The sequence below is a fragment of the Syngnathus typhle genome, linkage group LG10 (assembly GCF_033458585.1).
Source record: "Syngnathus typhle isolate RoL2023-S1 ecotype Sweden linkage group LG10, RoL_Styp_1.0, whole genome shotgun sequence".
In the NCBI taxonomy this organism is placed as follows: domain Eukaryota; kingdom Metazoa; phylum Chordata; class Actinopteri; order Syngnathiformes; family Syngnathidae; genus Syngnathus; species Syngnathus typhle.
This window is the reverse complement of record NC_083747.1, coordinates 12,652,501-12,668,403: the sequence shown is the minus strand read 5'-3', so window position 1 is coordinate 12,668,403 and position 15,903 is coordinate 12,652,501. Positions and strand designations below refer to the sequence as shown.

General features: G+C 45.0%; 3 protein-coding genes across 8 annotated transcripts in view; 2 read left to right on the top strand and 1 right to left on the bottom strand.

Annotated features, from left to right (window-relative positions):
• Positions 1–126: 126 nt before the first annotated feature.
• On the top strand, positions 127–5,059 carry LOC133160540 (sialic acid-binding Ig-like lectin 16). Of its 6 annotated transcripts, none has more exons than XM_061288274.1 (9): positions 127–282; positions 874–972; positions 1,428–1,832; positions 1,947–2,255; positions 2,542–2,793; positions 3,302–3,583; positions 3,678–3,789; positions 3,885–3,936; positions 4,315–5,059. In XM_061288274.1, the coding sequence occupies exons 2-9, from the start codon at positions 918–920 to the stop codon at positions 4,621–4,623; spliced, it is 1,776 nt and encodes a 591-aa protein (XP_061144258.1). In that variant the 5' UTR covers positions 127–282; positions 874–917; the 3' UTR covers positions 4,624–5,059. The 6 variants fall into 6 exon arrangements, with proteins under 6 accessions (XP_061144258.1, XP_061144259.1, XP_061144257.1 ...); XM_061288275.1 differs by having other exon boundaries at positions 1,425–1,832; positions 4,336–5,059; XM_061288273.1 differs by having other exon boundaries at positions 1,425–1,832.
• A 1,035-nt stretch (positions 5,060–6,094) lies between these two features.
• Positions 6,095–10,341, bottom strand: LOC133160541 (olfactory receptor 1P1-like). Its single transcript, XM_061288280.1, has one exon. The coding sequence runs from the start codon at positions 7,723–7,725 to the stop codon at positions 6,517–6,519; it is 1,209 nt and encodes a 402-aa protein (XP_061144264.1). The 5' UTR covers positions 7,726–10,341; the 3' UTR covers positions 6,095–6,516.
• A 5,512-nt stretch (positions 10,342–15,853) lies between these two features.
• Positions 15,854–15,903, top strand: part of LOC133160544 (sialic acid-binding Ig-like lectin 16) — a 5,779-nt gene continuing 5,729 nt past the window's right edge. The window contains exon 1 of the mRNA XM_061288283.1: positions 15,854–15,903. This exon is cut by the window's right edge and continues 153 nt beyond it. The gene's annotated coding sequence lies outside the window, so the exon portion shown is untranslated.

Here is a 15,903-nt window from a genome sequence, read left to right as displayed (position 1 = left end):
AAGTCACCTTGCACATCTCGATTGCGTCATATTGAGTACATCTAAAACATCTAGGGTAACAAAAATATGTATTTGTGAATAAAAGCAAGAGAGCTGAAGTGTAAGATAAGTGTTTAAAACAAACATAAGGCCACAGTGTCAGCGTGAGAACAACTTTTAGTATTGCGTTGACACATCCTGAAAACTTCTGCTATTGCACAAAGAGGGTAAAAATAGAAGTTGTGAGGGGAAGAACTGCTACAAGGAGACGGACGACAGCTGAACACACGCATACCGAGCGAGGTATGTTCCAAAAACCTTATCTTTCGGTGTTAGCAAGCTTCAACTTCTTTTCTTTACGTGATAGTTTGTCTTCAACATTGTAGCAGGCACAGACAATTCTGTGGGATTGGAACCTTTTTCTTTCTTTCTTTCATTCTTTCTTTCATTCTTTCATTCTTTCATTCTTTCATTCTTTCATTCTTTCATTCTTTCATTCATTCTTTCATTCTTTCATTCTTTCATTCTTTCATTCTTTCTTTCTTTCTTTCTTTCTTTCTTTCTTTCTTTCTTTCTTTCTTTCTTTCTTTCTTTCTTTCTTTCTTTCTTTCTTTCTTTCTTTCTTTCTTTCTTGCTTTCTTGCTTTCTTGCTTTCTTGCTTCTTATTGTTTGAACCTTTAGTACTCCTTTTGAAAAGGGAAATTCAGCAATACATTTCAACCAAATCAATTCATATGTATTGTAGCTTTTCATTTGAAATCGAACGACTTCATTCCAAAATTTCTCATCAGTGTCAAATCATCAAACAAAAATGACCAAATGCATGCGTGCGAGCGAGAGAGCGAGAGAGAGAGAGAGCAATGTACGTCCGTTCATATGTGCAACCTTTGTCAGGAAAAGAGCAGAACTTCAAGTTGGCGCAACAGTCTGGCTTTAGGATGTTCTTTCTCACCTGCGCTGCTTTGTTCTTCCATGTGAGCGACTACACAGCAGGTATGAAAACAATCAGTCACTACCTGATGAAGTGATACCTTCATGAATATCTGGCAAAAAGTCCAATCTCACCATTGTGAGTGAGTGACGTGCGCTTGCGACAGCGAAGCCGAGCCAGCAGTGACGACGCAACTCTTTGAAAGCTTTTTTTCTTCTACGCTTTGTGCCAGTCTCGATGTCAAAGTTGTCCATCAGTCAACTTTTCAAAAAGCCATTTTCACCTATCTCCATGAGTCTTCATGTCGACAGTGACTGAAGTCAAACTTGCTCCAAATGGGATGTTCATGAAATCATAGCAGAACGAATGCAATGACTTTCAAATCCCATCACCCTGTATTGGAAACGGAACCGAAACGGTTTTGTTTCTCTGCAGCTATTTCGGCTATTTCGTATTTCGACAGCATAAGACGGTTTAGGTGTTTTCCAATGTTTTTGCCGGTTTTATTTCCAAGCAGTCGCCTCACACAGCGACGACTTCTGCGAGAAGGGCTTTTGCATCAGCCTCAGCAAAAGCCAAATTGTGTCTGAGGTGGGACTCTGCGTGGTCATCCCGTGCTCCTTCTCCTCCGCCTCCGACTTCACGCCTCACAGCTTGGTGTGGTTCAAGTGCCCCCGAACCAAAAGCAGATGCAGGGACACGGAGATCATCTTCCACTCCAAGAACAGCGGCAAAATTCAAGAGCGCTTCCGGGGTCGAGTTGGAATGTTGGAGCCCGACGCGCGTCGCGGGAACTGCAGCATCGTGATCAACGACCTCACATTCTCCGACTCCGGATCCTATCAGCTGAGAGTCAACGGTTTGGTGTCGTCCAAGCTGGACGGATTTACCTTCACGCGACGAGTGTCGGTCACCGTAACACGTAAGTATCAAGGTGACCTCCCATGTAAGGAGGAAACCATCTGATCCAAATGAGATCACTTCCTTGTTTTCATTTGGCTAGCGGCAAATTGGCAATGAAATTCAATTGGCTCAGCTCTCAGGAAACCCACTGTGCTGCTCCCCGAGATGACTGCCGGTCAAGCAGCGACGCTCACCTGCGTGGCCCCGGGCCTCTGCTCCACCGCCTTCATCCCCACCATCCATTGGGCGTGGAGCGGAGCCACGGACAACGACACTCGCCCCGCCGTCACCGACCTGGATTTGGGGATGGCTGCTCAAAGATACTATTCGACTTTGACCTTTAACGTCACCGCCGAACACCACGGCCGCGGCGTCACTTGTGCAGTCTCCTTCTGGAGAGTCAACGTGACCACAGAGATGACGGTGACGCTGAATGTTAGCTGTGAGTAGCGCACGTTGACAACTTGCAGGCAACTGAATCCAACGGATGGGATCATTGAGTTGTCATTTTGCTGGTCTTGAAGCCACAAATCGACAGCCCATTTCACTCCTTGGCAGCGACCAGTCGAGTCAGGCGTTCCGACCTTAACGAAAGGGGCTGCTTTCCAAAGAGAAACAGGAAGTTAACACCATGGTGACACGGACAGCAACAAAGTCTTAATCATGCAATCCCAAAACAATCCAATCCAATCCATGCCACGGTTGGTTGACCTTTGTTTTCCTCCCAGATGCCAAGCTTCCATCCATTTTGGGGCAGACGACATTGAAGAGAGGTGACACCCTGAGTCTTTTGTGCAACGCTGACAGTTTCCCGCCCTCTTCCATTACGTGGAACGTGACAAATGTGCCGCTCGGATCACAGCTGAAGCCAAGCTTAGCTAGCGCCTCTCTCGTTATCCCCAACGTAACGGCGGCCCACTCCGGACGCTACGAGTGCGTAGCGACAAACCGTACGGTGCACGTGGATGTGATGGTGACATGTGAGTAGAGTGAAATTCCATTGAATTGAATTGCTTTATTGTCAATCTTAACGCAGTGGAAACTGTGAAAATCAGTTTGGTAGGTCATGCGCATACATAGTCGATATAAAATACAGATCAAATGTGATACAAATAATAAACGAGAATCAAGTCCCTAGGTTTGAGCCGCTCCTAGATGTCAATGTGTTCAGTCGGTCTTGAGAGATCTGTCAAAATGCGTCCGCTCTGGGAGACACACAGACAGACAGACAGACGGCTTGGAAAAGGGCTGGTGGCAAAAGAGTGAAAAGCTAGCTCAAGCTAGCTAGCAAATAGTTTGACAGTTGCTGGAATTTGGAGGAGATAGTGTACTCCAGGTTCATTTTGGATGAAGTGATGTTATTTACGTATGTTGGAATTCTTAATAGAGCCAGTTCTCAACATCTTTACAGGGGACCTGCATGTTTTGGGGGTTTTGTCACTGTTCATCCATATACCGTCGTTTCATGCCAATTGTGTACTTGTGCAGGGTTCGCAGGGATCGTCAACGGGTCTGGTTGTTGGCTCCAGGGTCAGCTGTTGACCTGCGTGTGCATCAGCGGCGGGGTCCCGCCACCTGCCATCACATGGCCGTCGCTGGCCAACAGGACGGTCTGCGGCGCCGTTACCGCCGTTTCCGCCGACAGCGTCACCAGCAACGTCACGCTAATTGGCGACCATCTCAACATCTCTGCCGTGGAGTGTGTGAGCGTGCATAAAGATGGCGAGGACAGGAAAATACTCAAGCTTCGAATAACATTGGAACAAGAGGGTAAGAATGCCTTTTAAGTGGAATGTGCCATTGGTTTCTTTGGAAAAATCCATTCCTTTTCAGATGTTATCCTAATCCACCCATTTTCATTCAGACCAAGGGATGAAAAAATTGATATCCATGCTTCGTCTGGACGTCTTGATGGCATTTTTCAGTGGTGCGCTCGTGTCTGCTTTGTTGTGCTGGCTGGCCAGGACCTGGTGCAGGTACACAATCTTCTTCTTTTCTTCTCCTTTCTTTTTTTTTTTTTTACTACTGTAGTTGGACACATCTCCACATTTGTGTCCATATCTCCTTCCAGTAAAGCAAAGAAAAGCCCCGAGCGTTTGGATCTGGAGCCGTTGGCCTCGCAAGTACTCGATTCATTCAACAGCTAAGACTCACACTTTTGTTTTACTGTCGAAATGAACGGCAATCGAATTTGCTTTGCTATCTTTCAAAAAAGCAGCATCAAAAGTGAAAATTTATGATATCAGCGCGCTGGTTGCTGGCTAGCTCATTAGCCAGCAGCTAACGCTAGCAGATGATATTGCTCGGGGGTTTGGTTTCCAGAGTCAAACCGTTCCTAACTGTCATCGGTGTCAAACTAGATCTAGCGACAGTGTCTCGAAAGAATTCCAATCAACGGTCGCCTCGAAATACTTTCAAAGGCTCTTTTCTTTGAATAGTAGTTCCTAGTTCTCTGAATACTTGAGAAGGCAATTCTGTCGAAGAGGGTGATGACATTTCAGGTGGATGTTCTCTCTCGTCAGCAATACCACCTCAAAAATGTTGGATGCGAGGAGGACAGCAAAGCGGATGTGGCCTACGCCAGCATCAACTTTTCCGCAATGAGGAGAAACGACACCAGGAAAGTGACAACCAATCACCAGGGCACTGAGTATGCCATGATCAAAACCAAGGAGGATGCTGACCAATTACTCGAGCGTAATGACCATAACGAAGAGGAGGGAATGATGGTGGAGGATGGGACACAATGCATCAGTGACAAGCAAGAGAGGGATGAGAACGAGGAGGCCTTGTACTCAAACGTGGGATGATGTTGTGAACGATCGGTCGGTCAATCTCTGCTGTGCAGCCACAGCAAAGCAACAAAACAAAAAGTCACAGGGAAAATGTTCATTCAAGTGTATTGAAGACGACAATCGTGACGATGCACAAATTTATTTACACGTGTTTCTAAACACTTTTTAGTTTTCATTTGATAGCCTTTCAAAGCCGTGTGATACTTGTATGACAATATTGAAAAAAAGAAAAATATCATGAAATGATGACAGACAATAGTATTTCAAGAGAAGTGGTACAGACAATGGATGGATTTTTTGATGAAGTTATATCAGTAGATGTGCTTTTCAAAAGTAAATGCATCAAAATATAAAATTATGGATTATTATTATTATTATTATATATTAAAATGTATGAATTCAATAGTACATGTATATATATATATATATTAAATATGTCCTATAACATGAATATTTGTGGGTTAAATGTGTAAATAATGTGATTGAAGAAAACTGGATGGAAAATCATCAGTATATTTCTTTTCAGTTTTTATCTTTTGATTTTGTTTTATGAAAAGAATCATGTTTTAACGTTTGATACAGGTTTTATTTTTGAGTTGCCAAATGTTTCTAATGGATCGAATGAGATTATGCAGGTCAATTTGATGGCATGTCCTCTGTGCTGCTCATTTTACAGCTCGACTTTATGTTCAAATTGCATTCAATTCCTGCAACAATACCTTGCGCTCGTACATTCTTCCATTTTGACGTGACAGTGAGTGAGTGAGTGAGTGAGTGAGTGAGTGAGTGAGTGAGTGAGTGAGTGAGTGAGTGAGTGAGTGAGTGAGTGAGTGAGTGAGTGAGTGAGTGAGTGAGTGAGTGAGTGAGTGAGTGAGTGAGTGAGTGAGTGAATGAGTGAGTGCGTGAGATTAAACTTGATTGGAATACAAGAATGATGTTTCCTGTTAGGGCTGTGTAGGTGAGCGTCCAACATTTACAGGTAAACATTGTATCGAAATGACGCTTCCTACTGTGATAACTGTGCATACGTGTGTTTTTCCATTTCTTCCCTCCTAACATGATCTCACATGCATGTACTGTGTGTTCTTAAACAGATGAAGCTTCTTTGGATTACGAGGTTCTGCTAGTAGGACAGACACACCTAAACACAGCTAGAGAGCGGACTGCTGCGCTGTGACGGTAAGGAGACGCTTCTGTAGTTATGATTCATAAATGATATCAGTGATTCTCAATTGGTAGGTCAGGTTTCAGCACGAAATGATAAAGAGAGACAGGCTCGCTCGCTCGCACACGCTTCCACTCGCACACAAAATAATGTCATGGCACAGAAACAGGGCCACCAAATGCAGCGCGATCCTTTCTTGAAAAGAGGGAAAGGGGAGGTGGAACGCTAGATTTACAATCCGGCTGGCGTGGCTGAGCAGCAGAGCACAGCGCGTAGTCGGAGGCAGGCAGGTTGGGTGTTTGGTGGAGGCGGGTGGGTGGGTGGTGGAGGCAGGCGGCGATCGGAAGCGTGCCCAAAGGCCGCCGAGGTGGGTGGTGGAGGGAGGCGGCGATCAGAAGCGTGCCCAAAGGCCGCCGAGCAAGTAGTCGGGGCAGGCGGCGATCGGAAGCGTGCCCAAAGGCCGCCGAGCAAGTTGTCCGGGCAGGCGGCGATCAAAGCACGGTCGGCAACAGAGACGGTTCAGGGCACAAAAGCAGTGGTTTCTGTCATGGGCAGGGTAAGCAGACGAAGCGACAAGCACTGGCACAATACACAGAGGTCAAGTAGGGGACCTAAGGAGCTTGATTAGCAGGAAGTCAGGTGACAAACGGAGACATGTGCATGCACGCACGGCACGGCCGTTATTGGAATCAAGTCAAAAGAGGCACCCAGTCTCAGCACAACAACACATGTACTTGCACATTTCATTCCACCTGATTTGCCATAGCTCCAACATGATTGGAACGAAAGAGTTTCTCGATGTGCTTGCGGATTTCTTTCAGCTTCAAGCCGTATAAGATTGGATTGAGCAGAGGAGCGTACACCACTGTTTGTAGAGTCGTAATCAGTTGCACACTTTTGGGAAGTACTGACCCCAGTAGCGCGATGACGGCGTCGCATAGGACCAAAGCCACAGTTGCGATTAAAACAATCAGATGCGGTAAACACGTATCCACGGCTTTTTTCCAGGCTAGACTATGATAGCAAACTATGAATATCTTGACGTATGTGAAGAGGATGAGCAACACGGGAAGGAGCACCACAGTTGAGATGCCGAAAAAAGTCCACCCCAGCACTGACATTGGTATCATACAGTAAATCTTCAACATTGCACCGTTGCAAAAAATTCCACCCGAAGTCAAGCTGCAGATTTTTTGTTTGGACTGCATAGAAATTGTCGCCATCAGCGGACAGGCTGGCAGAAACCAGGCCAAAGCCAAGCAAACGCTGACCCTTCTTGCGCCCATGACCGAGGCGTACCGAAGAGGCCTGCAGATGGACACGTATCTGTCATAAGACATGACCAACAACAACGCGATGTCAGACATACCTAAAGTGTAAAAAAAAAAAAACTGAACCAGACAAAAGGACAAAGAAATGCTCTGATGGTTCGACAAGACGTCCACAAAGAGTTTGGGATAGATGGTAGTGCTGAGAAAAAGCGAGTTGAGGGACAAACATGCAATGCAAACATACATAGGCTCATGAAGGTTCCTGTGAATCCAGACCAGACAAATAATGGTGCTGTTAGAGCAGAGGATGAGAATATACATTGCCAACAAGAACAGAAAATAAACCCATTTGTATGTGTCCAGGCCTATGAAGCCATCGAGACTCAGCCTCAGCGTGCCGTTCCCTTCCATCGTGACGCGAGACACATCACGAGACGAGTGACAGAGACGACTCGCATCCTGCCCACTTGTACTTGTCTGCCGAGACGCAAATAAGAAGATTGTCGTCGGTCGGTCGGGGTGGGTGGGGGCGTCCTGCGATTGGCCGACTCGTCCAGGAGGCGTTCTGCTCCTTCCCTTTGTGGCCTTCCCTTCCTCAATCCCACTTTGACCTTCTTGTCGTGGCCCAATGTTACACTGATATGAAAAAGCCATATTTCCCATGTCGTTACCTTGCTTCATTATTTGCTTGTGATGGAAAGTTTAGGCATCTTAGACGTGGACAAGTACAGATATGCTGACTTGTTCCTGTCTGATGTCACCGACAGTCGTCATTCAGTCCAAACCCATTCAGACCCCAAAATCGGAAGCCACTGAAGTCGTCGGGCCTTCCTTCCTTCCTTCCTTCCTTCCTTCCTTCCTTCCTTCCTTCCTTCCTTCCTTCCTTCCTTCCTTCCTTCCTTCCTTCCTTCCTTCCTTCCTTCCTTCCTTCCTTCCTTCCTTCCTTCCTTCCTTCCTGCTTTCCTTCCTTCCTTCCTTCCTTCCTTCCTTCCTTCCTTCCTTCCTTCCTTCCTTCCTTCCCCCCCCCAAAGCGTGCCACTCTACAAAGAGGGCTGCGGCAGCCAATCTTCTGCTCAATCGCCATTGTCGCTCATGTGCTTTTGAAAGTTTCCTAAAAGCATGCAGTCATAGCACAAATCAATGGATCATACTGCACCTATTGAATGGCCATCTGGCTGTGCTTGCTGCTGGGCCCGTCTTGGCCAACTCGAGGCCGTCCGTGTAAGACAAAATGATTCCTAAATAATCATCATACAACAATATGGCAGGCACTACTATGAGTTGCTCTGTGCAGACTATAAATCTATGACTGTTTCTGTTTGCTCCATTGCTCGAGGGATTATAGCAGTGGTCACCAAACTACGGCCCGCGGGCCGGACACGGCCCACGGGACCGTTTAATCCGGCCCGCCAACCCTGAACAAATTGTATTATTAAACTTTTTTTTGGGGTCATTTTGCCTGCAATGACTGCGTTTCCACAGTAGATGAGGAAGCGCTCGCCTGCGCATTTACTACCGGAAGCCGTGTCAGAAAGCTCGGTGCACACTCACAAGTGCGTGTACGTACTCAGTAGTACGGACATGGCGCACTCGCGCTCTATTTGTATCAGTCCCGAATTTAGATCGTGGGCTGTGACGACAGCATTCTTGTAATTCGCGCGCTGAGCTTTCAGATGCAGTTTTGCGCTAAATCCACCCACAAACCTTCCCCTGGAATCCTTCCATTAAAATGAGTCGCCCAAGGAAAAGCAACGTGGACACAGTGCCAAGCGTTTAAAAGAGAGTGGCCAATTTGGCTCGACGTACGCGACGTGACGTTCAGCCACATGAACGTCAACATCAACCCGTCACAGATCGAGGTAAACGGACCAACACCTCGGATCTCGCCTAAGAATTGCCACAACAAATTTTACTCCAGACTATGACACACTAGCAAACTTTAACAAAAAAGACAGCGGTGTCTACAAGCCTACTGGAACCTACAAAAGGAATTTAAGGAAGGAACACAATAACTTTAAGAGACTGTTCATATGTGTCAGAGACAGGCGCCCCGGTTAGGACTCCCTGCGCCCCGGTTGAAAAAAATCGAGCTTTTTCGATTCTTCATTTTCATGCCGTTTTTTTCTTTCGGTCTTGCGCGAATGTGCGTGCGCTATTCTATGTGCGCGATGTTATCCATTCACCGTTTGCCTGCCGGACCCGGATGTTGTTTTAGCGATCAGCGAACGGCGTGGGTGATGTTCGATTTTTTTTCCTGTGGGCGCGCGCCCCTACTGGAAGAATTCCTGGCTACGCCTCTGGTCAGAGATATTCTGCTCTGACAACTGAGCTGAACTTTTATCTGTTAAGATTGTGCATGGCACAACAGAAAGTTAATGTTCCATGGCTTTTTTTTCTATGAAGAACCCAGAGAGAGTTATTTAGTTATTATTTATTTCCTGTTTTTTTCTGTGAAGAACTCAGAGAGGGTTATTTAGTTATTATTTATTTCATTAATAGTGTTATTTGTTTCCTGACTTTTTTTCTGTAAAGAACCTGGAAAGGGTTATTAAATAACCGTTATTTGGTTATGTGTGGCTTTCTGGAAAACAATAAATTTTTTAAGCTCCCCTACGATCGTCACACTTTTTCTGTTACAAACTGACACCGGCCCCCCATCAGAGAAGGGAAAAGTTATGTGGCCCTCTCAGGAAAAAGTTTGGGGACCCCTGGGTTATAGCATTGCAACAAACAGTTGGCTTCACTATTCGCAATGCTATGAAAATGTCAAAATATTGGAGAAAGAAAAATCAGTGGAAGGTGATTCCACCAGTTCCAATCTGCAAGTATGCTCTTTACTATATTGAAAATTAAAGTTAGGTTATGATTTTAAACACACAAGGTGCATGTAAGGCCCTTCATACACAAACACACGTGAAAAAACAACAGAAACCCTGCCGCCATGCCTGATCATCTGTATGTTTGTGTGTGTAACGCATGAAAAACAATCTCAGCCTGAGGGAATAACTAATGATGACCCAGCCCTGTGATTACTGTTGTTGTCTTTGTCAGACGCAATTCTCCCAAGACTTTGACCATCAGCTGTCCCCCTGAGAGCCACCTTGTTTTTGCACCTCTTTCTAGGAATATAGATTACTGTTTGAGCCACACATGACAGGTCACTTTAGAGCAGCCCGGGTCACAGGTGATTAGACCACCTGTCAGGATGGGTTTGGAGTCTGTTAAGATAAAGTTAACCAGCGCTAGGCTAGACTCCCAGCATGCACATAGCTCGTTGTGTAGATTAGAGCGTGATAGTTTGAATAGTGCTACAGTACACATAAACGCACTTTCTACTGGGGTAGTAGACAAATCCAATCACTCCACCCCGACCGGTTTTGCTGATGAAACGGTGCCGGTTTCAGATAATTCTACACGTGTAACAAATATTTACTAGCAGATTCCCACGGTCGTATCATCCCACCGCGCTAACAAACATTTGAGAGGTGATGTCAGGCCTAGAGAACACAATCTTACTCGCATCTCGTATAAATATCCTTCGATAGATACGCACCCGGATCGACCAATTACACTTAAACTTGGTTTTATGAATATTAGATTGCTTCATACAAAAGCCATTCTCGTTAATGATCTCATCACAGAACATAATCTAAACGTTTTTGGTCTCTGCGAGACCTGGTTAAAACCTAATGAACTGATACCGCTTAATGAGGCCTCGCCTCCAAAATTTGTGAGCTCGCATGTGGCGCGTCCTCGAAAAAAGGGTGGGGGTGTCGCCCTCATCTCGAATTCCGAGCTTAGTTTTAGGCCTCGTTCGATCAACGTATTTAAAACATTTGAGGTTCTCACTGTCCGATCCACCGCTTTACCGTCATTGTATCTTGCTGTTATTTACCGTCCACCCGGGGCTTACTCTGGCTTCCTGGATGAATTTTCAGAATTTGTGGCTGATCTAGTAACCAATGCGGATAATATAATTATCATGGGCGATTTCAACATCCACATGAATTTACCGTCAGAGCCAGTTACTTTGGCGTTTCAGACTTTAACTGATACGTTTGGTTTTACGCAAGCCGTACAGGCAGCAACGCATAAGAATGGAAATACCATAGATCTGGTATTATCCCGAGGACTTGCAACCTCAAATATAGCAGTACTGCCATACACTACTGTTTTGTCTGATCATTACTTAATAAAGTTTGAAATTCTAGTTCCTTGTCAAAGGCAAGAGAGCAATCAGCATTATAGGAGCCGTCATTTCAACTCCATGACTGCAACTGCGCTATCTGAGATACTGTCGCCGGGAACCGCTATATTTGTCACATACGCCGGCTCTATTGATAATCTTACAAATGAATTCAATGCGACATTGTTAAATGCCATTGACTCTGTGGCGCCGTTACGTCTGAAAACTCGCCGTAGATTGCCTACTCCGTGGTTCACAGATGAAACGCGTACGCTTAAGCAATTATGTAGAAAGCATGAGCGCAGATGGCGTCTAACCAAACTTGAAGTTTTCCATCAGGCATGACAGGATAGCCTCCTGAAATATAAAGATGCGCTTATCTTAGCAAAAACTCGGTATTTTTCGCAAATTATTAATCTCAATAAAAACAATCCGAAACACCTATTTCATACAGTGGCAAAGCTGACTCTGCGCCAGCCGACCCCCGATAGTTCCTTCCACTCAGCTGACGAGTTCATGAAATTTTTTGCTAAAAAGATTGAATCCATTAGGGATGAGATCAAGAATACCATTCCAATCGCTCGGTTGAGCCCGCCGTTTACCAACGCTGATGATCATGCAACAACCCTCTCAACTTTTAAAAGCGTGTCTCTTGAAAGGCTTACACAATTGGTTAGTGCGGCTAAACAAACAACATGTTTACTCGACCCTCTTCCAGCCAAACTACTTAAAGAATTATTTCAAATTTTAGGACCGTCCGTCTTAAATATAATCAATCTCTCTGTCTCCTGTGGGATAGTGCCAACAGCCTTTAAAACCAAATCTTGACCCGGACTGTCTCAGTAATTATAGCCCAGTTTCAAACCTCCCATTCATAGCAAAACTTCTTGAAAAAGTAGTAGCGCAGCAGCTTATTGATTACATGGTCGCCAATAATCGATATGACACTTTTCAGTCTGGTTTTAGAGCTAATCATTCCACTGAGACAGCACTTGGTAAAGCGACTAACGATCTCCTCAGAGCTATGGATTCAAACACTCCGTCTGTACTGTTACTACTCGATCTTAGTGCTGCCTTCGACACTGTAGACTTCGATATTTTATTAGGGCGTCTTAAAAGTTGTGTTGGTATTTCAGGGTCAGCACTAGGCTAGTTCCATTCCTATCTATCAAACAGGACGCACCGAGTGGTCCATGGCAATGCGTCCTCGGAGCTCTATAATGTTACGTGTGGTGTCCCACAGGGATCGGTTCTCGGACCAATTCTTTTTAATATCTATATGATTCCGCTTGGGGACATAATACGTAAATATAATATTAGTTTTCAATGCTATGCGGATGACACCCAATTATATATGCCGTTATCGATGACAGATCCGCGGGTTTGTTGTAATCTTGAGGGGTGCCTTGCGGAGATCAAGCAATGGATGTCTCTCGACTTCCTTCGTCTTAACCCAGATAAAACTGAGATGTTGATAATTGGTCCAACTCGTTATCAACACTTATTCAAGGAAACCGCTATAACTATAGATAACCGTACTATCACTCAAAGCGATACTGTAACTAATCTCGGGGTAATATTTGACCAAACTCTCTCCTTTCAAAAGCACATTAAGAATATAACCAGAATTGCGTTTTTTCACCTTCGTAATATTGCAAAGATTTGTCCGATCCTCTCGACCGGTGATGCGGAAACTATTATACATGCGTTCGTCACGTCGCGCCTGGACTACTGTAATGTACTATTTTCGGGTCTTCCTAAGTCCCGCATCAAAAGTCTACAGTTAGTACAAAATGCTGCTGCAAGGCTGCTCTCTCGGACAAGAAAACTTGATCACATTACCCCAATACTAGCCAACTCACATTGGCTCCCGGTCCATTTAAGATGTGACTTCAAGGTTCTTCTATTAACCTATAAATCACTGCATGGGTTAGCGCCTTCATATCTCGTCGACCTAGTTGTTCCTTATGTTCCGTCTCGTAACCTTTGTTCGCAAAACGCTACCCTTTTAGCGACACCGAGGGCCAAGAAAATGTCTGCAGGCTCTAGAGCATTTTCTATTCGGGCTCCAGAGCTTGCCCTACCAATGGATATTAGGACTGCTGCCTCAGTAGAAACATTTAAGACACGTTTAAAGACACATTTCTATGACATGGCCTTTAACTAACCTGTAATGGCCGATTCGGCCGGAGTTTGTTTTCTCTCCCTCTCCACCCCCTCCCTCCCTCCTCCCCGGCCGGGGAGGTGGTTAGGTGGCACCCATGCTGACAGCGGCTATCTGGATTCTCGTGGGCCAATTCAGGATGGGGGAACTGCAGCTCAACCTCCTCGAAGACACTGCCAGGACAATTGAGGGCTCGTTCGGCAGCCCTCTGCTCTGACATGGACATCCACTTTTTATTTCATTGATGTTCATGTTGTATCATTTGTGCCTTCTCTGCATCCATTTCAACCTGGTGATCCTGAAAGGGGGATCCTGCCATCTGTGGTCCCTTCTCAAGGTTTCTCATTTTCCCCCGGTAGGGTTTTTTAAGTTTTTCCTTGCCCTTTTGGGAGCTTAAGATCAGGGGATGCTTTGAGAATAATTGCCAATTTCTGTCTATGTGAAGCCCTTTGAGACTGCTTGTGATTTAGGGCTATACAAATAAACTTGACTTGACTTGACTTGACTTGACTTGACTTGACTTGACTTGACCATCCTTACATCACTCACTGTCCGCTAACATCCCACGGGATCAATCAAGTAGCTTACGCTCGCTCACTTGTGTGCCAAGGCCATCATTATGTCTATCACGAGTGCACAAGGGCTCCTTGACAGATACTTGCAACTAGTTCCTGGCTTGTTGTCGACTTTCACACTCCGTTAGTGCCACTGCGGCCATTTGGTTCGAAACCTTTATGGCAATGAATCAGTGTCAAGAGCTGTGTGTGAAGCGCGCGCGCACACACACAAACACACACACACACACGCGCACGCACACACACACACACACACACACACACACACGCACGCACGCACGCACGCACGCACGCACACACACACACACACACACACACACATTCACACACAAGCATTCCCACTGTCATATACGGGAATCGAAATCACGGTGTTGGCGGCACACAAGACAGGGAAGTGTACCCCCCACTGCAGGGGTGTCAAACTCCTTTTTTTGGAGTCATAGCTTCTTTCGGAGGGCCATTATGACTGTCAAGCCAAATCAATGTATGAGCGAGCACCTCATATTATATCCAGTCAAAGCTGCAAAACAAACGGACAAATAACTGGTTTCCAAATCAGACGAGTAAAAACTGGTCAAATCTTTGAAAAAAAAAGATATGATTAAAAGTGAAGACCATTTGCAATTCTAGTCATGACATGCAAATTTGATGCACAATTTGTCTTGGCGGGCCACCTAAAATGATGCGGCGGGCCGTATCTGGCCCACGGGCCTTGAGTTTGACACTGGTGCCCAACCCCATCAGCCACTCACTCCCCTGACGCAGCGGCGATAGAGTTTCAAACTGTCATAATTTTCTCCTTTCAACAATCTCATTACTGCAGCATCGGAGTGCTCTCAGTTCCTCGCCGCCCCTGAAGGCAGCACTTTTGAGAAAATGTCTCTCCCCTGAGTAGAAAACAAAAAGTAGTTACAAGAGACCGTTTTAAAAGTCACCTTGCACATCTCGATTGCGTCATATCGAGTAAATCTAAAACATCTAGGGTAACAAAAATATGTATTTGTGAATAAAAGCAAGAGAGCTGAAGTGTAAGATAAGTGTTTATCGGACGACAGCTGAACACACGCATACCGAGCGAGGTATGTTCCAAAAACCTTATCTTTTGGTGTTAGGAAGCTTCAACTTCTTTTTTTTACGTGATAGTTTGTCTTCAACATTGTAGCAGGCACGGACAATTCTGTGGGATTGGAACCTTTTTCTTTCTTTCTTTCTTTCTTTCTTTCTTTCTTTCTTTCTTTCTTTCTTTCTTTCTTTCTTTCTTTCTTTCTTTCTTTCTTTCTTTCTTTCTTTCTTTCTTTCTTTCTTTCTTTCTTTCTTTCTTTCTTTCTTTCTTTCTTTCTTTCTTTCTTTCTTTCTTGCTTTTTTTCTTTCTTGCTTTTTTTCTTTCTTGCGTTCTTTCTTGCTTTCTTTCTTGCGTTCTTTCTTGCTTTCTTTCTCGCTTTCTTTCTTGCTTTCTTTCTTGCTTTCTTTCTTGCTTGGTTTCTTGCTTCTTATTGTTTGAACCTTTAGTACTCCTTTTCAAAAGTGAAGTTGCACAATTTGTCTTGGCTGGCCACCTAAAATGATGCGGCGGGCCGTATCTGGCCCACGGGCCTTGAGTTTGACAGTGGTGCCCAACCCCATCAGCCACTCACTCCCCTGACGCAGCGGCAATAGAGTTTCAAACTGTCATAATTTTCTCCTTTCAACAATCTCATTACTGTAGCATCGGAGTGCTCTCAGTTCCTCGCCGCCCCTGAAGGCAGCACTTTTGAAAAAATGTGCCTGAGTAGAAAACAAAAAGTAGTTACAAGAGACCGTTTTAAAAGTCACCTTGCACATCTCGATTGCGTCATATCGAGTACATCTAAAACATCTAAGGTAACAAAAATATGTATTTGTGAATAAAAGCAAGAGAGCTGAAGTGTAAGATAAGTGTTTAAAACAAACATAGG

Coding starts and splice junctions, on each gene's coding strand:
- LOC133160540 (XM_061288273.1), top strand. CDS start 918: ATGTTCTTTCTCACCTGCGCTGCTTTGTTCTTCCATGTGAGCGACTAC. Junction 973..1,424: donor TGTGAGCGACTACACAGCAG/GTATGAAAACAA, acceptor TTTATTTCCAAG/CAGTCGCCTCACACAGCGAC. Junction 3,584..3,677: donor AATAACATTGGAACAAGAGG/GTAAGAATGCCT, acceptor ATTTTCATTCAG/ACCAAGGGATGAAAAAATTG.
- LOC133160541 (XM_061288280.1), bottom strand. CDS start 7,725: ATGAAGCAAGGTAACGACATGGGAAATATGGCTTTTTCATATCAGTGT.